This window comes from Labrus bergylta, chromosome 16 (assembly GCF_963930695.1).
Source record: "Labrus bergylta chromosome 16, fLabBer1.1, whole genome shotgun sequence".
Taxonomy (NCBI): Eukaryota; Metazoa; Chordata; class Actinopteri; order Labriformes; family Labridae; genus Labrus; species Labrus bergylta.
In genome coordinates this window covers 9289821-9314537 of record NC_089210.1, presented here as the reverse complement: position 1 = coordinate 9314537, position 24717 = coordinate 9289821, and the positions used below count along the sequence as shown (strand labels likewise).

At 41.1% G+C, this 24717-nt stretch overlaps 1 protein-coding gene and 3 non-coding genes across 4 annotated transcripts; 1 reads left to right on the top strand and 3 right to left on the bottom strand.

Moving 5' to 3' along the window:
- Positions 1 to 258: 258 nt before the first annotated feature.
- Positions 259 to 22986, bottom strand: kcnh6a (potassium voltage-gated channel, subfamily H (eag-related), member 6a). Its single transcript, XM_020655602.3, has 16 exons — positions 22413 to 22986; positions 19937 to 20167; positions 18965 to 19114; positions 18467 to 18570; positions 17592 to 17901; positions 17186 to 17388; positions 9363 to 9776; positions 7902 to 8319; positions 6836 to 7035; positions 5272 to 5524; positions 4704 to 4897; positions 4454 to 4553; positions 4087 to 4374; positions 3486 to 3669; positions 2720 to 2927; positions 259 to 2449 (listed from the first exon to the last, which is right to left on the bottom strand). Exons 1-16 carry the CDS (start codon positions 22486 to 22488, stop codon positions 2183 to 2185), a joined length of 3600 nt encoding a protein of 1199 aa, XP_020511258.2. The 5' UTR covers positions 22489 to 22986; the 3' UTR covers positions 259 to 2182.
- Positions 3375 to 3446, top strand: trnac-gca (transfer RNA cysteine (anticodon GCA)). The gene has a single exon. It is a non-coding gene; the product is annotated as a tRNA-Cys (tRNA).
- On the bottom strand, positions 6592 to 6663 carry trnac-gca (transfer RNA cysteine (anticodon GCA)). Its single transcript has one exon. It is a non-coding gene; the product is annotated as a tRNA-Cys (tRNA).
- On the bottom strand, positions 19161 to 19232 carry trnac-gca (transfer RNA cysteine (anticodon GCA)). The gene has a single exon. It is a non-coding gene; the product is annotated as a tRNA-Cys (tRNA).
- Positions 22987 to 24717: the final 1731 nt, after the last annotated feature.

Genomic DNA, 24717 nt, shown 5'->3' with positions numbered 1-24717 from the left:
CGCCTGGAGAACAATACTTAAACAGAAGAAGCAAAAATGAATACAATTATTAAAACTTAATAAATTCAATACAGGAAATAAAATCAATCAGCGGGGGGTAAAGTGTTAGCTAATAAACTCTCTGTTTCTCATTGGGAATAATGGAGGATGTGATTCAGATTCAGAAATGACTATTTAATCAGGAGGACCTTTATTCACTTTTTCAATAAAATACAAAGAAGGTCCTGATTAAATAATAACTCCTAAAAAGCAGTCAGATGGAAATGCAGTGTTTTATTTGCTCTCTTCTTAACTACAATCTTTAGTCTACAGTTTGATTGAGTGATATTGGAACTTTTGCAATAAGCGCTCATTGTAAGGGCTTTCTACGACAATGCAGAAAGATACACTTTTAACAATGATGGGACACTTGACTCAAACAGCTTCACCTCTAACTTTACAGCAAAGTGACAGGAATGGCACATAAAGAAATAGAATTGAGCACTCTCTCCTACAAATATATCAGAACAAAATAAAGAACTGCTCTTTAAAAGTATACCTATTACCTCATAGACTCCATTATTTGTAAATATTGTCCTAATACAGAAGAAAAAATGCTCCTCCTGTAAATGTATAAAGGGAACACTAGAACATTTGTTTACTCAATGTGTTCATATGACAATGTTTTGGGCCAATTTTTTAAATCTTAAAAAAAAAACTTAAGAATCTTTACTTAAAGCTTTTATATCACCTATTTAAACTGAAAATGCTCTAGAGCACCAGAGGCAGTTAAATGTACGTTCCTAGAAATATAGAAATGATAATGTACATGTTCAACGTTTCTGAAAATCATTAACTTTTTCCTTTGGCGACAGGGTTACGAGTACAAGAGTAGCTAAAGAGTTCCTTTACCACCACCTAGTGGGTTGATGGTGTAACTCCCTGTGAATACCTTGAACTACCAAGGTTTGTGGGCAATTGGCTGCATGTATTGCACGTCAATGTGAGGATATCTGTTTTAAAAAAGAAGCATAAAAATAATGCATATTGGACTCCAGGTGTGACTGTAGTGTGTCTTTAATCTAAAAAAAACAGAAAAGATAAATAACAGGTATTTGTGCTTAAGAACCATTATACAGAGAATAAGAAATGTTACACAGTCATTACATTCACCTTGTGGATGAAACTGTGACATCATCTTACAGTTTGTCACTTAACAACTCTATGCAGTGTTTCACTTCACCTCTTTACGTACCACAATCTATGTGAATCTGGGCAAGAATTCCTCTAACGTTGGCACTTTTAAGAAAATACACACAAGGTACGTTATGAAACCATGTGAGCCCGCTCGTCATTGTATTTGAGTGGAAGATCTACAGACACAAAAACAGGGCAGACCAAGCAAAGCAGTTATTTTCCAAATAAAGGGCTACGTTCTAAATGTACAAGAATGGTGTTTTTCTGCTTTGCTCCATTGTGTTCTACCGTCTCGTGATGCAATAACACAAACAAAAAGTACTGCTGTCAAAAAATGTCTTGACATTGAAATATGAGACGAAAACTATTGTTTTCAAAATGGCCACCGACATCATGCCCAACTCTGTCATGCCTTTTGATATCTTTTACATACACCAACGTAAAAATAGTGAATCTCTGAACTCATAAAACTAGATTTATCATTCTTTACACAACAGATATATCTCTAACATTTGGAAAATAAATTCACTTCAAAATAATAGATTTGTTTCTAATCTAAAGTCTAATCCTGATACAAAGTGAACGCATACAGATATAGTAGTAGTCCTTGACATTTCAGCTATTTTGAATGAAACCGTGTTCTGGGATGATTCAGTGACTGCATGACAGAAGTTCATTAAATGTGTGTTAACTGGTATCTCAAGTTTAACCATCACCCCGCCCTATTGGGCAGGAAAAATCTCTTTATTGCACATGAGTGAAGGGATGCTGGAGCATAAAATCACAGCAGCCTGTGAAGATGCAACAGAGTCCAAAACTTAGACTGAGGAGGCACTCTGAACCCTCAGACGTCCCACGTTTTACAGCAGTATCTGAACAGGACGGAGGGTGCGTTTTTCAAGGAGGATAAAGGATGTAGCAAAGAGGAGAACATATGGCTATCCCATCCAAAAGGATCAGGCTTTTTTTTTTTTTTTTATAGGTGGGGTTGGTGGTAGTTGTAGTTTTAGCTGCCGGGCAGGATGGGGTCAGAGACATGCCTCTGGATCTCCTGCATCTCTGTCGAGGTCTCCAGGTGTTCAGGGAGGGAGGGGTAACGCTGACTGCCACACATCAGTCCAGGAAGAGCTTGAGGAGGGGTGAGGTTCATGGATGGTAGAAGGGGAGGGTCGGTCTCTGGCGACATGGACACGGTGTCATCAGAGGCCACGGTGAGGTGGATCCCACTGGAAAGCGAGTCCTTGGATTTGTGCTTGAAGTCAGAGTCTGGACTCTGGAAAGAGAGCGGGAGTTGAGCCTTACTCAGACAGCAATTGTTTAATGTGCTGAACCTTCATCTAATTTAGCGCTCAAAGAAATAGTTAAATACTTTGGAAATACTGCCACTAAGCTTGGCTGAACATAAAGAATTGAAACAGCTAGCATGTCACTGTCCAAGGTTTTAAAAAAAATCCATTAACTAGCATCTCTAAAAGTCACCACTTGACACTCTACATGTCTTGTTTTATGTGAAATAATTAAAAATTAAGTATAAACACAACACCTGTAGGAGAGAGGCAGTGCTGTCCATCTGTACCGACTGGATTGGGGGGACGGTGTGGATTGTGGGTGCTCCTGTGCCGTACAGGGTGGTGGGGTGAGGCAGGTGAGGGCTTGGGGAGACGGCGCTGTAGGCTGGAGGCACTGGAGCCATCTGCCTCTGGAGGAGCTGCAGGATCACGTTTATGTCTGCTGTCATCCGGGTCTCCAGTCTGGGAGAAGAAGAAAAAAAATCAGCCGATGTGAATTCAGGAATCTCAATGAAATAGATCTCTTTCTAACCTTTTTTTTTTTTTTTTTTTTTGTACTCCTGTCATCTGCTATTTCAAAAATGTCCACTAGGTCTCTCTCTTGCACTCACTGAAATATCTCACTCTAATTCACATAAATTTACAACGGCAGCTATAAATAAGCACATGCTTGCCCTCCTTTACAGAAGACTGTCCTCCACACTTTATTACCTGTATTTGCATTTCCTCCCCCCTCTCTTTTGTGTCATATACATGTAGGAGGTATTAACAACATGCTCACAAGCAGATGGGAATTGATATGCAAACACAGCAGTAGAGGGAGGAGCTTTTAGAAGCATGACTCAGAGGCAAACATTGGCTACAGAGCAATAACAATGAATCACACTGTGTGGATATTGACAGCCATCAGGGGGTATAGCTCAGTGGTAGAGCATTTGACTGCAGATCAAGAGGTCCCCGGTTCAAATCCGGATGCCCCCTGCCAGTATGTTTTCCTACTCACAGAAACAACCGACTCACCTGTTTAGCTGGGACTGCAGCAGCTCCAGCCTGGACTCCAGCTCACTGGGCCGATCCTCAGTGCAGGGTGGAGGGTGGAAACCGGCCCTGAGCGAGGAGGCTCGTTTCTGGCTCTCCGAGAACTGACTGGCCCTGCGGTCTGGCCAGTAGCCATAAAGGCCCGACATTCGGATTGGTGCCGCTGCTGGGAGGAAATAAAATCCCTTTTTTAATTTCTCACACAGCTTGTTGTCTGCTATTGAAAAAAATATAATTGAATATGTGTGCAGAGGATTCAGTAAGAGTGTGTGCTTAACAGGACTGTGAAGTCAAGTATAGCACAACAACTGCAAACAGTCTAACAGTATCCATTTGATGAGAAATGCATAAAGAAGTAGAAGTTTTTACATAAAGCCCTTGATGTAAAGCCAACTAATAGATTTATTTTATTCAACTCAAGTTATTTTTTTGGCTATTCTTATTGGGAAGTTTCAATGTTTGGATGACAACAGGCTGAATGTGTGTACTTAAGATGGACCTGAGGTATTGTGGCACCTCTTAAATAGTTTAAATGAGAACACATTTGGCATTATTCAGACCTGATGGATGAGGGAATGTTTACCTGAGTACGGTGGCCCTCCAAGGTCCACAGGCGGCCCCATTCCAGCCGAGGGTCCGCTGTGAGGCAGGAGGTTGACCACTGCAGGTGGGTAGTCTCTGGTGTCACTGCTGGGGGGGTACAGCTCCACCTTACTTTGTCCCATGGGCTTCGTCTCCTCATCACTCGACTGTGAGCAGATACTGGGGCTGCTGCAGAGGTCATCCCAGTGGGATCCGGTTGTCACACCCTGATGGTGGTTTCCCATCAAACAGGACTGGTCAGGATAAGAGTCGTCACGGTCCATGCCGTCTGTGCAGGCAACAGATGAGACAATGTGGAGAGAGTACACGAAACAGAAACATGAGGAAATGAAAGGACCTTCACTCACCTGGTCGATTTCGGCGCCGCAGGGAGCTTCTCCGATGCCTTGCCCGGCGGTAGCCACATTCAGAGTCCTTGCCAGGAGATGTCTGGTTTATTCTATCTGCCTGATACATATCAGCTTCAGTGATTCGGAAATACACAGCAGGTCTCATACTTTAAGGACATATTTAACACTCGAGAAAATGCCAAAGGACCGTCATCACTTTCAGGATGATGTGGCTATGTGTACATTTCTTTTCTGTGGTGGCACTCACATCTCTCAGATTGAAGGTGATCTCTAAGTTGTTCCAGAACATGTCAGAGAAGTCGGGATACATGTCCAGCACTTCAAGCAGGTCATCTCTCAGGATCTTGTGAAGGTCGCAGTAGGTCAAAGCCCTGACGTCAGCGCTGGATTTGCCCGGCCTCCCATACAGACTGATGGGTTCACCGAAGATGTCGTTCTTTCCTACAGTGACAGACAAGGCAAAAACAAAGTTTGTGTAGCGACAATAATAGCACTTGTTTTAACAATTGCGAAAAGTGAAATACAAAGCATAAGGATGACGGGGATCTAAACAGCATTTCTTGTAAACACAAATAGGCTCCCTAAAACACAGCTAGGAAAGAAACGACCTATGCATGCAGCCTGGATCCGAGTGCTGGGCCTATTGATGATCAATGCCACAGTGGAATGAAAGTGGAGCTGTGCCCAAACACCCCTGGCGACACAAAACAAAGTGAGTGTGTCTTTGTGGTGTAGTTTGAATTGGGGCTTCGTCGGTACAAAAGGTTGAAAGAACAGATAAAACAAAGTGAAAAGGTTTTGGGTTTTCAGCTCACCTAGTATGGCCACCACCACATCGTCCCTGAGGATTTCTATGGAGCCTCTGGATATGAAGTAGAGGGCGGTGAGAATGTCCCCACTGTGAACCAGAGTGTCACCAGGAGGAGCGTGGGCGGTCCTGAAACGCATGGCAAGAGCCCGCAAACAGCCTTTGTTTGCACCGCGAAATGCTTTGCAGTGCTGTAGGAGACTCCGGTTCAGATGGAGGCAGATGTCAGCCTGCAGACACTCAGGGAAGCCTTTTAAAACCTGCAGGGAGACAGTGAGCACTGGGTGAATCTGCTGAAAATGTATTTTTGTTACTTTAAAATTTTCCCTGCAGCCTTTTTTTGTCTTCTATCCCTTAAAAACACGTCATCTAAAAATAGATTTTGAATCTAAAAGGTTCACAGAAAAAGAGAGTGAGAGCTGAGAGAAGGAGAGCAATGTGTCAGATCGATTCAGGCTGGTCACAAAGGACAGTGGCTCCAAGTGAGAATCTATTCTCACATTGAATTGGCACGGGCTATCAGTGCCCTCTGATGCGGTTGGCAGCCCAACCCTAAGTAGCAACATGACGCACATCAGCTCTAAAATTGCAGTCTCAATGGAAACACTCATCTGTGTTGGAATTGTCAAAGGAGCAGCCAGATTTGAACTGGGGACCTTTAAATCTGCAGTTAAACCCTCTGAGCTGTACCACCTTCTCTTTACCATGCAGAGCTGTTTTGATTCATTAACAACACATAGAATCCAAAAACCCAAAAATATGAAAAATTAACTCTTATTCATGAAGCAAATTCACTCAAAGCAACACAGGAAAGATGTACTGTATTTGTGTTCCCTTGAGAATAGAGATGGTAAAGGTTTATTTACGAGAGAAAAAAAGCAGCAGAAACAAGGTGGCCAAACCATGTAGGTCAAAGACTGGTAACAGTGGCAAATCATGACAACTGATATATAGGTTGACAATTTGAGGATAGGAAGTGCACTGACATAAGCAGGCATCAATTGCCTCCTATTATGAACCTCCCCCTTCTGGATTACTTATTAGGAAGACAATTAGGGGATTTTGACTTGAAACTTTTGTCTCAGAATAAAACAAAATAATAATTCTAACGTCAGAATTCTGTTTTTTCTTCTTTGAATACTGAGATGAGAAAACATCAGAGTTCTGATTTGAAAGTCCGTTTTGAAATCCAGAATTCTGACTTCAATCTCAGATTTGAATTCACAGAGAAAAGTCATGTAAATATTTAACGAATGCAGTGTGGACAGCGAGTGTCAGAGAGTTTTGGATTTTGCAGACAAGAAGATCAGATGTGGTATTTAAAGAAAGGGGGCACCCAGAATTGAACTGAGGACCTCTTGATCTGCAGTCAAATGCTCTACCACTGAGCTATACCCCCCATGGCTATTTAAAACCAGAAACAGTGATATGGAATAAAGTTATTTAGGGCAATATTATACAGCTCCATATTTCCAAACAATCCAACAAACAACTTTCCTACAAAAATCTTTCTATCAATTTATCACAACTCAGACAACAAGCTCTTGTGAACTAGTGTGAGCGTGACTTACAGCGTTCATGTCGATGCCGTTGGTGTAGGACCAGGCGTGTTGGAAGTACTCCTCCAGCCTCTGTCTCAGGCCTCCAGGGATCTGATGGAAACGGATGAACTCTTTGACCCTCAGCATCTGGGTGTGGTACCGAGCCGTGCCAGAGTACAGTCTCTGAATGATGGCCGACACGTTTCCAAAGATGCTGGCGTACATCAGAGCTGCAGAGAACAGTAGACAAATACTTTATTTTGGAGGAACTCATTATTAAATGTTTGGATAAGGTTTATTGCCTGTGTTGAAGGTCTTTAAGCAATATGCAGAAAACCTAATCCTAACCCTACTTTTCCAAAACAGAGTCATGAAAAAAACAACTCCTGAAACACAATATAAAAAATAGAAAATCAGGTATAACGATAAGGAGATTGTCAGCTGCAATATTAAGAGTAATAAACATCATCATCAGGGGCGCTGGTAGCGTAGTGGTTATAGAGCGCACACCCACTGTATGGAGGATATAGTCCTCCAAGTGGGCAGCCAAGGTTCAAATCCAACCTCTGGCTTCTTTCTCACGTCATTCTCCACTCTATCTACAGTCTTATCTCTACAATATAAAAAAAAAAACAAGTCTTAAAGAATAAGCTGCATCATCATTGTTTGAAGTAAAAAAGTATTTTAAACCTGCCTTATAAGAAATAAAAATTCTCTAAATATGAGAATACATGCATGAGATATGCATGTTTTTTTTTTACATGCCTGTATTTAAGAGGACAGTTGAAGTGTCCCATCATGATTTAAGTTTTTGTTCCCATTCAGTTCCAACATGGCAAAAAAATAAAACTGAGAATGTGTCTATTTTGTAGCATTCACTTAAAAAAACACGAGGATAAAGGTGCGGTCCTCTTTGGAGTATCTCCTCGACTTAATGTTACCAAGAAGATTCTGAAAAGAATACTTTTAAAGTGACAATAATATCTTTACTACATTCACATTCAATTAAAGTCGCTCAATGGAGGTATTTGATTTGTTCTCGTGAGTGCTCGTCTTCAAAGGGTTCTTATTTCAGACTCACACTCTCTCTACTCACAGCCGATAAGCATGACACAGATGGAGAAGATCTTTTCCGGGTTGGTGTTGGGCGAGACGTTTCCGAAGCCCACACTGGTCAGACTGCTGAAGGTGAAGTACAGAGCTGTGACATACTTGTCCTTGATGGAGGGGCCCGAGGCGGTGTCACTGTCGTTGTACTGTTTTCCGATCTGCTCGGCTAGGTTATCCAGCCAGCCGATCTTCATTCCCCCGATGCGGGCCGAGCCAGTGCGCTCCACGTTGCCGATTGCGTACCAGATACACGCCAGCCAATGAGCGATGAGGGCAAAGGTGCACATGAGGAGAAAAAGAACGGCAGCTCCGTATTCTGAGTAGCGGTCTAACTTCCTGGCCACTCGGACGAGCCTCAGGAGTCTGGCAGTTTTCAGAAGTCCTATCAGAGTGGTCGTCTGAGGCTGGTGGAGAGAGAAGGTGGAGTATTAATCCATGAGAATGTGTATTGAGACCTAAATGTAGCCTTAAGCATGGAAGGTATTAAAACAGAATATAATTACAGCATGACCCACTGACGGTCTAAATCAACCACAATGATCAATTACAATTAACGGCCTCAAAAACATTAAATAAACTCTCACACACTCAGTCTGAGAAACACTTAGAATCAACTGAATCCAGGATCTGAGAGTTGGACCAATCAGTGAACTTTGTGATGGATTCACCATTCAGTCTCCAAAAACTCTAAATGTTGAACTTTGAATTGTGATAAAACACCAATTTTGGTCAACTGTAAGGAAGAAAGTTGGACATTGCAAGAAAAGTGGCTGTTTTTCCACTCTGAATGGCACCATTCAGTCGTCCTTGAGGTGGAATTTCTGTAGTTATTTAGATTATAATGTACAGATGTCATTAGGTTTATTCACTGCTCTCTAATGTCAGTCAGACCTGACAGAGTTCAGTTGTTATTGGAACACCAAGGACAGCTTAGAGAGTGTCAACTGTTCTACCTGATATCTGCAAAGGATGTTTGGTAGACTTGTTGTCTGCTCCAGTGTTATTGACGTCACAGTTTAGTCTAGGTGGGTCAATGTGACACGACCCTGATAATGATGATGTCTTTTAGGATATATGCAATGTCTTTCGAGAAGTTCGGCAGATGTGACTGAGCAAGACACGAGTACAGAAGTGTGATGATGAATCATGTCTCCTCGAGTATTCATCTTATGTATAAACTTTCATCAACGTAAGCCATCTGATGTCAACTGAGTCTTATTGTATGGAGTCAAGTCTTTTCTTCAACAGTCCAAAAGTCTCTGTCCGATTAGCATATTAACAGAAAGATAAGGTATGTAATTAAATTGATCCCTAAAATTGAACACCTTGTCATGTTTGTGTAATTTACCAGTTCACAACCAGATTCAAACTGAGGACGGTTCTTTTATGGTAACCTTAAAGAGATCATATCCCCTAAATCTTCTGGGTGTCTCCTCTTCTTTCTCACCTCTTCAGACCCTGAGCGAAAAATGAGCAGGTCGAAAGGAATGGCAGCCACGATGTCGATGAGGAACCAGCCCTTGAAGTAGTGCTGTGCGATTTGTCCCGGGTGGCTGACCACCTCGTCATTGTGGTTGACGTAGGTGGTCCTAAAGTTGATGAGGATGTCCACGATGAACATGACGTCCACCACCAGGTCGACCACGTTGAGCGGGTTGCAGGTGTAGCCGCAGGGCTCCTCCACCTCGTTGAGAAGGAAGGCGGCCGAGTACGGCGTGAAGATGGCCGTGTAGATAACCAGCAGCAGGATGACCCAGTCCCACACCGCTTTGAAGGGGCTGTAGTGAAGGATGGTCCATTTGTGGATGCGGGGAGCCTGGAGCTTGTACTCTGGCAGCACGTCGGCACCGAGAGACAAAACCTGAGGGACAGAGGGAACGGATGGGGGTAAGATATTACCATCAATTACAAGTGAGATAGAGTAGATTATTCAGAAAGGAAGAACGGCTGATTTATCCCTTTGGACACAGGAACATGGGAGGCGCTCTTTGCTTGCACTCCGGCAAATACTTGGGACACCGAAAAAGAAGGGAACAATAAATCAGCGGTACAGAAGTAACAAAAAGTTGGAAGTTTTATATTTATTAAACATCTACAACGATCCAACTTTTAATTATCATTCACTATCATTCATTCACTAAATATAGCTTTCATGACCAGGTTTAATTTTTGAGGAGTTTAAATTTTTCAGCAGGTTTCATTCTTCAGATGAGGTTTAATATTCATGAAACTGCACCATCCTTCTAACTCAACAACTTCTACTTTGCATGTACTCACTGTGAATCAGAAAGGTTACTGTCCCTTGGAATGGTTCAGCTCAGTGTATTGTTTCTATTTTACATAAAAACACCAAACTAGACAGTTTGAATTTCTTTATTCCTGTAATAACAGTTTAGGCTTTTTGTTCTATCAGTCAAAGTATACTGCTTGGTTCTCAAACTTTTCACAGTGAATACCACCACATCAAATATTTGTAAGTACCACCATTACGGCCAACACTGACTTACAGTAGCGTACATACACAGGAGGCAGTTTTATTCCTGATATGCTTATCCTTTATTAGACCGCAAACCACGCACTGTGCACTGGGCTCATCCTCTGTGCCACTGACTTCAGTTTCTGCTGTGCCGCTCGATTTATTCGCCGCACTTTACTTACTAATATTTCCCGTTTGGAGCCACAAATGGCAAAAAGATTTGAACTGTTACATTTGCTTCCACGGTTTGCCATCACACACATACATACATACATACATACATACATACATACATATAGTACGGTACGCTCAGTATGATGTGAAAGCATAAACTGTTTAAACATGCCCTAAATCTCAGCCCATCGATGGCGGTTGCCAAAGTGGAAATGCTCTCTTGAACTAACTTTCTGTCTATCTGAATCTAGTATCAAACAAAGAGTAGGAGTGAGACGAGCCTAAACCTCCAGGTAAAGCTCAGTCAGATCAGCCATGTCCCTTATTATGTATAACTCTTATCCTTCATAAAGTCAAAACAGTTGAGTTGTAAAAAAAAAAAAAAGTATTCCTCCGTACTGTGTGTGCTGATTTACGTTTTTAAGACCAAATTCATGATTTGAACAAACCTGTAAACATTTAGTAAACAGTTATTTCTGCTGTAAACACTGGCTTTAACAAAAATGTGCGTCTACGAGATGTTTGGGGCTTTGAGGCCAGTCTGAAGTGCACACTCGAGGAACTGAAGTTTTTTCCCATTTCTGCATGAGCTTCTTTTTTCAACACTGGAGGCTGCCACTTTTGTGAAACGATGCGATACAACGTGACACGGCAAGACACGCATTATTGTACCACTAGTTATTTACTCTGGAACTCAAACTGAATGATGAATAAAAATGCCTGTCACGTCACTTCAATTAAGCAAGAAGTTAAAAACTGATCAACAAACAAAAAAAAAATATCACACTAGAAAGCAGCTGTTAATAATGTTGTATGCATTCATGATAAAATGCTCCACACGCTAATGAACACAGCTTGTTTGTGAAGCTGAGAACTGAAATCCAATTCACTTTTCAGTGTGTTAAATGCATGCTTAATGTAAAAAAAAAGAAATTTCTAACAAAAATAGGCAGGTGAATAAGTTACCCCACCCCATTAGGGGAAACATATTCAGACTCTATCAGTTTCTCAGACTCAGTTAGTTTCTCAATATGCGTCATTTCTAAAGCAGCAATAAGATCAGAAACAACTCAACTATTTAGCGGGACAAAAAAAGACCAGCATACAAATCCTCATCCAGAGATTCCACACCTTCCTGATGGATTTCCCTAATTGCATTAACATGCAGACCAACAATAAAAACAGTAAGATAACAGTGACTGTGGCAGCAGAACTAGTTTTATAATCCCACTGACCGGTACTACAGTTAGAGCCTCTTTGTCCAGTGTTTCATCCTGGTCTTGACCACAGCAGTAGAGGTAGAGTTTCTGCAGCCCTACCTGCCTGCTGTGTAGCGGCCATCTTCTCTGCTGCATCACCCTCTTGTATATAAATATACGGACTATTATGAAAAACCTTAAACTCAGCAACTGACAGAGTCTCCGCGTAGCTTTAACTGCTCTTAACCCGGACTACTCACTAAGTCTCCCTTTTTATCGGCGCCATGTGACCACTCCTATCAGAGTTTCGTCAATCGTGAACCAGAATTAAGTACCGACATTGATTGGGCGCCATGCAGAGGAGTGTTTTTAATTCATTGTTAACTGCAAGGTCAGGACACGGTTGCTGATGTAATTAGAGTACTGGTGTGAAAATTCGGTCCGAAGCCCAACTGTTGACATCAACAGCGCCACTATGAAACTACCCAATGCAAAGATGAACGGCACGCATTGTTTTCCTTTCATACCTTCACAAACAGTCCAACAATATTTGCATGTTTAATTTGCATAATCATGGTCATAGTCACCATGACAATAGAGGCTGGATTTGTATGATGAGAAGCTGCAGGTCTTCAACAATAACACATGGACCACAATTAAAGTCAAGCATTGTCAAATCTATTTGGAGTCAAAATCCAGCTTCAAAAATGCTCAGTCTCTCCAACTTTCCAAGTACAGAGGATTGAAATGACCAGAAATAGTCGAAGAAAAGGTACCATGGTCAAAGGTACCTGACAATATTTGATAAACAAAAACGCAGAACGAAGACGTTTATATTGAAGAATGAATTCTGCTTCAGCTTTTGCTCTGTTTCTCTCTACTTTCTGCCCAGGCAGAGTACAATATTTGTAAACAGGGTTGACCCCACAGGATTTTGCACTTATCCTAACAACAACAACATTTGTGTGTCAGTAACGGACCACAGCAGCCGCACAGATGCAAAAAGACAACACTGTAATTAGAAAGTAAACACACGAGCGAAAGTTCATTCATCCAAGAAATGTCAAGGTATTGATGTTGTCCACTCTGGCTCATAATGATCACCAGAGAACTGTCACCGCCAGTTTGCACGCAATGGTGTCCCCCTTCATGATGATGCAGAGTAAACACAGGAAGAGTTTAAAGCTCACAGATATTCAGCTTTACTAAAGGGAGCATATAGACAGTGCAAGGGGGAGAAATAACACATATTTACTATTCCAAAAAGAACTTGTTTGAACTGTGTTTTTATCTTCTGTTATGCTCAATTTGGATTAAAGCAACAATGCAAAGGGCCACATTGTCACATAAAACTCGTTTTAAATACTTACTTTTCTCCCTTGAAAATGTAACTTAATATAGTAACGTTTTAGCCAGTACGTCGTCCTAATCATGTTTTATTTAATCCAAACATAAACACACAACATATTTCTGCACTTTAAAAACACTCGATAAACTTGAAACAGGAGTAAGTGATATGCAAAAGGTTATAAATGCAAAATAAGATGAAGATTCTGTGCACAAATAAGGGACTTTGCCATAGCACAGTGACATGGCATCAGACTTAACCTCCATAAAGATGATGTCGCTCACCTGTGGAGGGAGAAGGGTTAGGTAAGAGGAGAAGAAAGCAACAAAGGAAAGGAAAGGGCAGAGTTTGGGGAGGACACCAGGGCGCTTGAGAGAGTCAGTAAGGCTACTCGAGGTACTCACAGGCTGAAGTTTGTGCTTCAAGCTCATGCTGAATCACACGACACAAGGGCAAACACAGGAAGAAAAGCAGGCAACCTCGGTCCATCAGTTTGTACCTCCCCTCTCTCTCCTGCTGCCTGCCCTGTGTGGAGCCCAGCCCCTATCACAGGATCCTCTTTTAAAACATACAGAAAGCAAAACCCACTGGCTCTATGAATGACGCCTCCTCCACACAACCTAAAGCAGAGTCCTGTGCGTGACATAACACAAAAAAAGTTTGATGTTTACCATCAATAAATGGAGTGTTTAAGAGGTTTGGATTTAACACTCTGCATCATATTCTGCAACTTGTAGGCATTCTGACTTATGGAAATATTTAACAAAACATGGAAATAATTGTATTTGCATGCAAAGTGACTGAAGTAACAATGGCACGTTTATTTCACTTTTTGTATTACCGTTTTCAGGACAGCCAATTATCATAATGTTCAAACAGACAGGCTAGTGTAAAGTCGTGCTGTAGTTTTACAGAGTTCATTTGTTGTTTTTAAACAAACTCAAAGTCACTCAGATATCGTATTTTTATTTAAATCGTTTTTGTTTTTTCAAAGAATGGCTTTAAGATGTTCCTACTTTTCAAAAATATCATGTGGCTTAGTAATAAACCATTTGTTAAGTGTATTTGAGGATAGATATTCATCCCTTTAAAGTTTATTCTTGATCACTATTTAATGTCTGTCACATGCAAAGTTATGACTTCTCTTTGAATAATGAGTTTTAATAAATAAGCATGTTTGAATCACACCACTGTATGAATATAAACATGTTAAAACACACACACTTCAGCTTTGCAGACATACAGTATATGGCCACAAGTAAAGGGTGCATCAAATAGGAAATTCCAGTAGATTCAAACTGTATCCAGATTCTTCCACATTCTCTTGTAGTATCCTCATTCACAGCCAGGGGGCGCCAAATAGACATACTTCATTCCCGGACACAAACAGAGACAACTAGTCAGAGTGTACCGGGGGTTCTCTGCAGTAACCAGTCTTTAACAATCAATCACACTGTGTGCCTCATGTTACACAGACTAATCAATGCGAGCAAAGATCAATGACAACCTTCATTTCCCTTTCTGTAAGGTGCCAATCGAAATCCAATTATAAAGGCTGGATAACCAACCATTTTATTGTATAACCAAAGATAACCAAAAGCAAATTAAGCATATAGATTGGTACAGGTTTGAAAAAAAATGATAGTTATTAAAAAAATGTACACATCGGTAAGTTTATTGACCACTGCTAAAGTTTGTTCACACATGGCAGAAGCAGCAGAGATTGACCTCCAAGCTGACCTGCAGGGTTTGACATTAGTCTTTGAACCCCATGTCTATGATACCACTCCACTCAATTAAAGTTGTTTACCACAACAACAAAAAAAGGGGCAAGAAGAAGATGGAGCTGCGGTATGATTTAGCATGTTTCAGTTGGAGGTTTGTCAGATGTACACAAGAGCATGCACACACTGCCCTCCACGTCCATTAGCTCCAGAGGCCAAGGTCACATATAGCAACAAGCCGCTCAATAAGCTCACAGTTGTTGTGCTTTTTCGCTCACTTTCATAACTGCATCTCACCAGAACCCCTTTTTTTTTTTTTTTTTTTTTACTCTCAACAACAGCTTCACACTCTGTGGTCCCCACACAGACGCACCCACAAAATCTGCTTTAATGTCCAATGGAATTTCCACAAAGCAATCCAAAAACACATCACAATAAAAAGATGGAAGACAATCCTCTAAAAAGTCATGTAGCTTAGTACATTCCCCCACAAAAAAAAATATTTTTGGGCTATTTTGGTCTTTATTGGATAGGACAGCTGAAGAGAGACGGGAGATGTAAGGAGGAGAGAGTGGGGATGACATGCAGCAAAGGCCCAAGGTCAGATTCAAACCAGAACCCGTATTTAATGAATACAATAGCCTCTGTGCATGGGACACATTTCTTCACAAGAAATAATATCACAAAATAAAAGAGATTTGAAATTTGTTCATATATTGTGTGTCATCAGAAGACATGCCGAAAATCGATAAACGTAATAAAAGCCATCTGTCTCCCAAACAACACCTTAAAAAAAAAAAAAAAATACATACCTTACATAGCAAGAGACAAACACTCCACTACCAAACCATTCAGTTTTTATCCAAAGTTTGCGAGACATTAGTAGAGTTGAGATAACAAGTGTTCTGCCGAGCCGAGGAGGCCTTCTGTTCATCCTGTCAGATTTCTCCAAAGGCCACAGAAGCCATGTTGCTTTCTGTTTGTACAGAAAGTCACAGTCTGCTGTGTTCACCACTCTCACTCCTGGTGTGAGAGCTCACTGTCGCCAAGGCAGCAACGTTCAACCACCAAGCTTTAACATTCGCAAACTTGTCAAAAAGCATGCAAATATGTAAATAAATGTAAAATAATGACACAGTGGGTTTCTATAAGCAAAGTCGTGCAGATTCCGACATCATCAGAATATCTCGTAAAGCTCTGAGCAGGTTTTATGAGCTGTATTTCTTAAAGAATAAACCAACAGCCAAACAGATGAAGTGGGACAAAACCAGTAAACTACCCTCTGTGGAAGCCCCTGTGGTAAACTAGGTTAATGTGCTGCAATCTGGGAGTCCCACAGTGTCATACTTCCACCTCTGTCCTGCACAAAACACGCAAATACACAGCAGGTGTGTTCAAGTACTACAAATTCTAATTCGGAAATCTCTTTTTATTCAGTATTCAGTGATGTAGAATTCCTAAAAAAGACAATCTTTCATATGACAGACGAATATTATAATATGTTTTGGGAACAAAAGCTCCACTCCACCAGACTAATTTAACTCTTTCATTACCGAGAAAACGTTACTCGAAGAATTGATTTCCAGCAGAAACCAGACGTGTCATTGGAGTATATTTCCATCGTGCGACAGCTTACAGTGAACACCGGGACACGCTGGTGTGATAACAGGTGGCTGAAGAGTGTGCGCCACTGTTGGTGCTATACACGTCACACCTCAGGTGAGATTATTCTTTCACACTTTCGCCCTGTGACTGCAGATGTCATTTAACATCTTGAGTGAGCCAGAAGCAAAATACCATTTATAGACGTCAATGAACTATATTTGTGCGGAGGCGATGACTGGATTTGAAAGTGCAGGCAGAACGAGGACACACAGAAAAAAACAGGACAAAAAAATGACCTGCTATCAAAGAAAACAACAGGACAAGACACCTGATAGGACTTATAGTTCCTTTCCCAAACATACATAAACCAGTTCACTACATAAATCTGTCATTTCCAGGTGCTGGAGACAGCCAGCAGTCAAATATATTCTGACACTTTTCATCAGAAATCATCTCATTCCTAAATATCAGGCTGAACAAACAACAGGTTTGTGTTATTTTGCCCAATAATTTCCAAGAATAATCACTTTTGGTTATGTTGTAAGAGTCCACCTGATGGCTCTCTAGAAAAAACCTTTTGTGCAGTAACAACCATCTAGGCCCAAATTCTTCCTGTACTTCTCATGATGGATTTTGTCCGGGTTTCAACATACTCTTTTTCATTCGACTCTAATCTTATCAGGCGTTCTATGCGTGCAGTAAGAACCGTTCATATTGACAAGATGCAGAAATGATTCCTCTTACCTGCGTGACCTGAGTGACCTTCTCTGTGACGTTCTGGGTCCGGTCTTTAATCTTGCTCGGTGCGATGATTTCAATCTCGGTGGGCGAGGGAGGCCGCATGCGGTCCGAGCCAAAGGTGAGAGTCACCTGAGGGATCCGGCTGATTGTCCTGTGTCTCATTAGGTCTGAGTCTGACGTGGAGTTCAGAGTGCTGGGCTTTAGATCTGGAGCATCAACAATTGGAAAGAAAAAATATATTGTAGCAGAATTTGCAGCCAGTCCCACTAAAGCAGCCCAAAATGAGTTGTTAATATTGCTTATCGTTGTCTTAGTTAGCATGCTACCATTTTTTTAATCCCTAAATACATTTCCTTGAACTGATGTTGAGTTAATTTCAAAGCCAAATACAGCAATGTCAGACACTCACTGCTGTTGGCTCGGGGGTCTCCAGGTCCAATGCTCCACTCTGCTCTCATGCCATCAATGTCATCCAATGAGGAGGCGCGTCGGAGGCTGCGGACACTATCCCGAGAACAGCTCCGAGGTAACGCTCCCCTTGGGAAGGGGATGCCAGGGTCCAGCCTGTCTGTCAGCAGAGAGCGCTGCGCGGTGGAGGACTGGGCTGTAGGGAAGGGATGGTCCCGGTCCTCTTCAATTAGAGCCTCGGTCTCAGACTGCATGCAGCTCTCTTTAGACGGGATCCGAAACTCTTTGAGAGGGACCTCCTCGATGTTTGGCTGTGGAGAACATGGAACAGGAGGACATGTCACTCACAAAAAAATAAATTGATAAATTGTGCAACCATAAATTGTGCAACCATACCTATGCATAGAATACACAAAAGAAAGGAATGTCTCCCTGCTAAAGAGGCCCAACGTGTACAGAGCATTCGCCTGACTTGGTCAGATAGTTGCAGAGTCAGGTGTGGATGCCGTCAGGAAATAGTTTCTTTAACAAGAAGTGATTCATCAAAACAACAGAGAAGTTAAAATATAAATAAAGGGGTTTCTGAACAGAACTCAACAATGGAAGATTTTTTTTCCCCTTATTCTTCCCTTTGGTGTGTTTCTGGCTGAGATATCAGTCGTTGGATTTTAAACAATTCCCACTGCTATTTGAGGAAGAAGACAGTTGAAAGTGCACAGTGCTTACACTGAATGGTTATGAGTAGCCCGTACCAAAATAAAAGCCGCTCTTCCAACAATTTCGACACAGAAAATTGGGGGGTTTTCAGGGCTCCAAGCACGTTTGAAAATTCAACTTTTGTGTGTATCTTTTAAATGTGATTATGCCAGAGCTAACCTGCAGGTAGTCCACAACCACACCTTCAAACTGATCTTTTGAAAGCGAAGACCTTCTCATGGAGCGCAGCACCGGTAGCCTCATCTTCAACCTGCGATTCTGACCTGAGGGGGAAATTCTTATTCAGCTCAGCTCTTATTAAAACTCAAAGTACTTATACATTTGTTTTTGTATAATAAATGACCAAAACTAGATTTTTCACACAGTCTTCACTTTAGTACATTCATATATTCAATGCTTACTGTGAGAGTTTGTTGTTTGCAGGTAGTAATCTCTACTACATACTTGTAAACTGAAAGACTGTACTCTATTTAAGTTTATAATTAAAATGTCCATGCTGACTGCTGTGATGTCATGTAACGCTACCAAACATTTTCATATGTGCAAACAGAAAATCAACACTTGTTTACAGGTACAGAAAACAAAAAAACATTTATCCATACGACTTCCTAAGTTTGAATGTTTATCATGCAGGTAAAACATAAGAGTAATGTTTACAGTAAATCAATCCTTGGGTGACTCTCTGCTTCAGGCCTGACTTCTTCAGAGAACGATCTATCAGCTCCTGGAAGTCGAGGATGAACATGATGACAATGCCTTCCTCATTTTTCACAGGAACAATGTCCACAAGACACCGTCTACACGTCCCTATGGGAATAGAGAGAGAGAGAGAGAGAGAGAGAGATCTAAATAAAGGGGGCACTCAGATTTGAACCGGGGACCTCTTGATCTGCAGTCAAATGCTCTACCACTGAGCTATACCCCCACATGGAAGTAACTGATGTTTCCATCAGATAGTTTTTATGAGGGAAGGCTTTTAAGGACGGTTATAAAAGGTTCAAAGAGGATGGGGTGGGGGGGATGGAGAGAGGTTCAAAGCTAAAATAGTCTAAATAAGCTCACTCCTGTCAGGTCTAACGTCACTCTGCAATCAGCGTGGTCTAAAAATAGAAACAGGGGAGAGAGACGCTCGCACAAACACACGCCATACGTCACACACACTAAAGTGCCTGCTTTCCCTCCCAATGCATGTGTCCACTGTGACAGGATTTTGTGTCAGGGTAAAAGAAAAACAGGTCAGCCTGGAAGACCGACTGACTTTGTTTTTACTTCCCATGTTTTTAAAAATGTCTGCCTGTTCATCCTGAGAGGACATTTAGAAAAACAAAGCATGGTAAAGACCGTTGGGTAAAAAGGAGAGAGGGGGTTAAAAATACACAGAAAATAACTAATATGGCAACACAGCAGAGGCAATACAAATGGGTTTTAATAGGAGCCTGTTTTAAGAATAGATTAACAATAAAGTATTGAGTCTGAATGCCAGATCTCAACCCAGCTCCTGTTTTAAAGCCGGATTATAAAAGCCTGAGTTTTCAAAAGCATGGCATATCACTGTAAGTGCTTCACAGGGGTGATGTTTGAACCTTTCTTCTTCCTGTGTATAACTCCTCTCCATTTCTGCAGTCTTACCTTCCTTGGCGTAGTAGAGGATCTCCACCTTGCGCTCCTCAGAGCCAAGCAGAGCCTGTGCCAGTTGGGCCAGGGCGCTCTTCATGGTGCCGGGGCCGACCAAGAACTGACAGGTACAGGGCTGCTGCATGATCTCTGCCCTGGCAAAGCCAAACATCTGGCAGAAGCCTTCGTTGCAGTAGATGATGCCGCAGTTCTTCATCTGAGCATTGGCAATCAGAAACTTGCGATCTGAAGGACAGAAGTGTCATACTTCAGTTTAAAAAAGCAGAAATGTCATGTTGTAGTTTAATGTACTGTGGCATAAAGATCCTACTTGAATTGTTAACAACACATACTTTTCAGAACTCACTCCCAGCTCTTCCTTTAACCTTCCCTTACCCCCCAAAAAATACAAAAACACTTCAAGTATCAAGGAGGATACTTGAACACACCTACTGTTGCTTTATTAAAGTTACCACAAAAGTCAATGTTCAAATTGTGTAAAAGTATCTATTATAACACTAAACTTTATACTAAACCCTTTGATTCAACAAATGTATTTAAGTACAGGTGTTTTGAATTATTGCTCTGTGCAATCAGCTGAAGAAGAGTTGATGAGGTCCATCTTTCCATGGTGCTAATGTTGTAAGCGACACAAATTCTCCCAAGGGACCGAGGAGGAGCAGGTGGCCTCTTAAAGATCAGAGCGCCTGTGGCGTCACGCCTGCTCCATTGTTAATTGTGGGAAATTACAGGTTGTCTATGGTCGATCAGGATAAGCCTGTAAGATTGTATCCTTAACTTTTTGTCATTCTTTTGTATTTGTTAATAATTAGCCCATATTCTTAGACTGATAATAATAATAATAATTGTTTATTTACATATTTCAATTTATAATGAATTCTGTCTGACATGTTTTGGTTTTCTTTAAATGGTTCTGGGTGTGTTTTAATGTAAGGAGCAAAAATGTGATCTATTAGCTCTAAATATTTTTTAAAGTTTTAAAATGTATATTGAATTAATTTGGCTCAAATATCTATTTCATGATATAAAACAATGTTTTTCCCATTTAAGTTATTCTCATTAAACTTTAAACTACAAATAAATATTTTTCTTTTATGTTTAATTCAAAGTCAAACTATTTCAGTGGTTTGACTGAGTACGGTGAAAACTGGACCACAGTTATGTTTTTTTTCCTGCATTATTGAACTCTTTGTTGTTTATTAAATGAGTTACTCACTCACAAACATTCTCAGGATTATTTTAAAGCTCGTATACCACCCATTTCCTGTTATTGATTATTGTAGTGCCTGTAGCCTACAAAGGGCCTCTACAGTCACTATGCCAAAAACACTGTCCACCAGGAAAGTGAACTGGGCCAGTTTTGTTCGAGCGTAGCTAATGTGCTGAATGAAGAGTACATACAGTAGGCTTACATATCCTCTACAGCCTCTGAACGGCCTTTTTATTATCCTGATGTGGTGATCTGGGATAAACAGTTTGCAGGCCGCACGGAGTAGAGGGGGACTCACTCAGCCCCTCTCTCTTAAGTAAAAGGTTGAGCCCCGCTGATGGAAAGCACATTCAGTCCAAAGTCATTATCTTGGACCCGGAGCGGAAACACTGATTGTCACACGGTTGCTAAGCAGCACTGCTGTCTGTGTGGCATGTGCACTCACCTGGTGGTCTATTGTGGCTGCACGCGCAACAAATACACACAAAGACATACAGTAGAGGCACAATATCATTTAGAGGGGTTTAATAGCTTAAAGAAGTAATGATGAGCTTTTCTTTTTTAGAGTTGTCACCCATCAGCTATTTCTCCATGTTGAGCTGGCTTCTGATTAGAATGTCCCAGCAATTTTAAAATCATGTTAATGATCCAAAGTGAAGAAGAGCAGGCAAAGGGGGAAATGTACCAAGGAGAAAACTGAAAAACTGAATGGAAAAATTATTGGGGTACTAAATTAGCAGCTTTTAATTTAATTTAATTTAATTTAAATAAGTAATTTCACAAGTAAATCACTGATGTTAGATTTACATGACATGGTAAATGAATATCAAAATGAGCCTAACTTGTCAAAGGAGGAGATTAAATGCAACATCTGTGTTTTATCACAAGCCTCAGCGGCTGTAGACACAAAAAAAAAAAAAGGATTTATTTTTCCATTACAGCTAGTGGAACCTGTGAGCTAATGGAACATAATGTGAGGCATCAGGTGAGCACTCACATGCAGGTGCACTAAACCTACAACATAATGGAGGGCAAACTAAGCAACAATTTCCACACACTCTCTGTCAGCAAATGTGTGGAGATTGATTTAAATCAATAAATACATTTCTCACTCCACATAACCAAAAAGCCTTACATCTGCCGTGATAAAGCATGCCATGATGAGGTCATTGGTGTCTGTTTTATCACCACTTTCTGTAGGGTCAACTACGCACCAGCAGTTTTTCAAAACTTGGGGTATTTAATTTCATTTGCACTTACTTTGCTCGTCGAATTTCCTGATGATAGTGTCCAGGTAGGTGTTCTGGAGCGCAACATGACCGCGTCTCACAGGCATTTTGCTGCTGAGAGAAAACAGCTCCCCGACACATGTACGGCTTTTAATAATAATACATATATATCACAGAAACGAGAGCTCTAATTCAAGTATCAGATTCCTCGTGTAGAAGAGGCGTCAAAAGCACGTTTTCACTCCCTTTTGGTTTTTGATGATAGTGATGGCGAGGGATGGAGCGCGAGAGGACGACGAAAAAGGATGATTGGTTGCCTGGGCGATAACACAAGCAAGGATGGTGCACGCGGATAACAAAAAGTAGACTATGCGAGGCTACAAAAGCCATGTGCGCACACGCGTAAAAACAAACCGCGCATCATTCTCAACATTTTTTTTTTTTCCTTTTTGATTTACAGCAGCCTACTTTGTGAAAGAAAGTTGGGATTAAGCGCAGAATTTCTCAGTTCTTTCTTCAGTCGGAGTTGCTCCCTCGAGTCTGGACACAACACGGTGGAGAGACGACGGTGAAGACGCTATTAGTTAAATATCCCTCATCCACTGGCCCCTGGCTTGACAGCAGCTGTTGTCGGCAGCCGTCAGTTCAGAAAGAGTCACCCAGGACCAGAACGGAAACACAATGCGACTTACTTTCAAATTAAACGCCAAGTAGGCTAATTTCATTGTTTTCACCTTTGGATGTAAAAAAAGACTGACAGCACAAGTAGCTCCCAGGAAGTGAAGCCAAATGATTCAGAGCTCTTCCTCCTCCTGACTGGCATAACCTGTGCCTCTTTCATGTTCACAGATATGGGACAAACTTCATCATGATTGGAAGCTCTACTTAAAATTAAGCAAAAATCATAAAAGTCCTCCATTCCTATCATCATTTATAGAAGTAAGTAATTTTGGATGGCTTGACCCAATTTATCCGAAATGACTTCTTTTAGTAATCGGATGTTTTATTCTGAAAACCATCCCCTGCCTCAACGTTCATTCTGCTGCGTACGACTTGACAGTGGTGTGAGTCTGACATAGTGCAGACTCTTTATCTGTCTACTCTGCTTCACTCAACATCTCAAGTCTCTGGGCTCAAAATAGCAGCATCCTCTCTTTCGGTGACTGCCATCACACTTCTGGAAAATGTATAAATCTGTATTCATGCTAAGCTTTAAAATGGTTATGTGTTGTCTGTGTGAGGTTGTCCTGTCCCTTTAAAAACTTTTGGACCTCAGTTTGTAAGTTGAAGCAAATTGTCCTCGCTCTGCTTTTACACACAAAGTTTCTTTTGGGAACAAAGGGAAAACGTGAGCTTGAGGGGTGGCATTGTGAATCAGAACACACTGATGAGCTTGATAAGTGTCACTAGAGCAGAAAGAGACATGTCAAATACAGAAAAGGTCCAAAATACGGCCAGATGAGAAGAGAAGCTATATGGCTTTACAGCCATATAAGCCTATCGTCAAAGAACTGAGCAGTAAATATGATTAATTCAAACTTGCAACATACAAAAAGACATGCAACTTAGCTTTAACAACTTGTATTTTCACCTGGATGCTAATGAAATCTCTGAACCAAAACTGGGGACACTTAGCTGGCACACACTTCGTATTTAGAGACAGAGCAGACATTCAAGCCACAGTTTCAATTGTATACCTATTTAAAGGTCACATGGAGAGTATTCAAGGAGGTCCGAGACTATTTGTTAGATTCGCACATTGTTAGATTTGTTTAGCTGCCACAGACAGGTTTTATTGACCAGCTGAGTGATGTTTACTGCTGGGAGGTATGTTCACTGGCTTCACTTCCTGCTACTTAAAGTTTCTCCAACTACAACACTGGAATGAGGCCTGCATCAAGTCATGTTGAAGGAGACTGAAGGCAGGGAGAGTGCAGATGGGTACAGAGGGTAGAGGGTGCATTAAAGGTACCATGCCGAGCCACACCTCTTCCAAGCGTGTCAGTATGGAGGACGAGACCTGACAAAAGCATAAATAAATAAATGTATGAATAAATACTGGAATAAATAAATAAAAGAATGAATAAATAAATGTGTGAGAAAATAAATAAAAACTGGTAAATAAATGGGACATAAATATTTAAATGTCTTAAATTTATTTCTACATTTATTTATTTCCACATTTATTTATTTATACATTTATTTATTTCAGGGCCAAGGATCGGAGTACTCTCACTAGTCAAACAAACTGGACTTTAGAGGTGAAGCGTTCTTGTGCACAGTACAGATTGCCTGGTGTGAGTGCGCCATAAAAGTTCTTCTTGTTGTCCTACTTC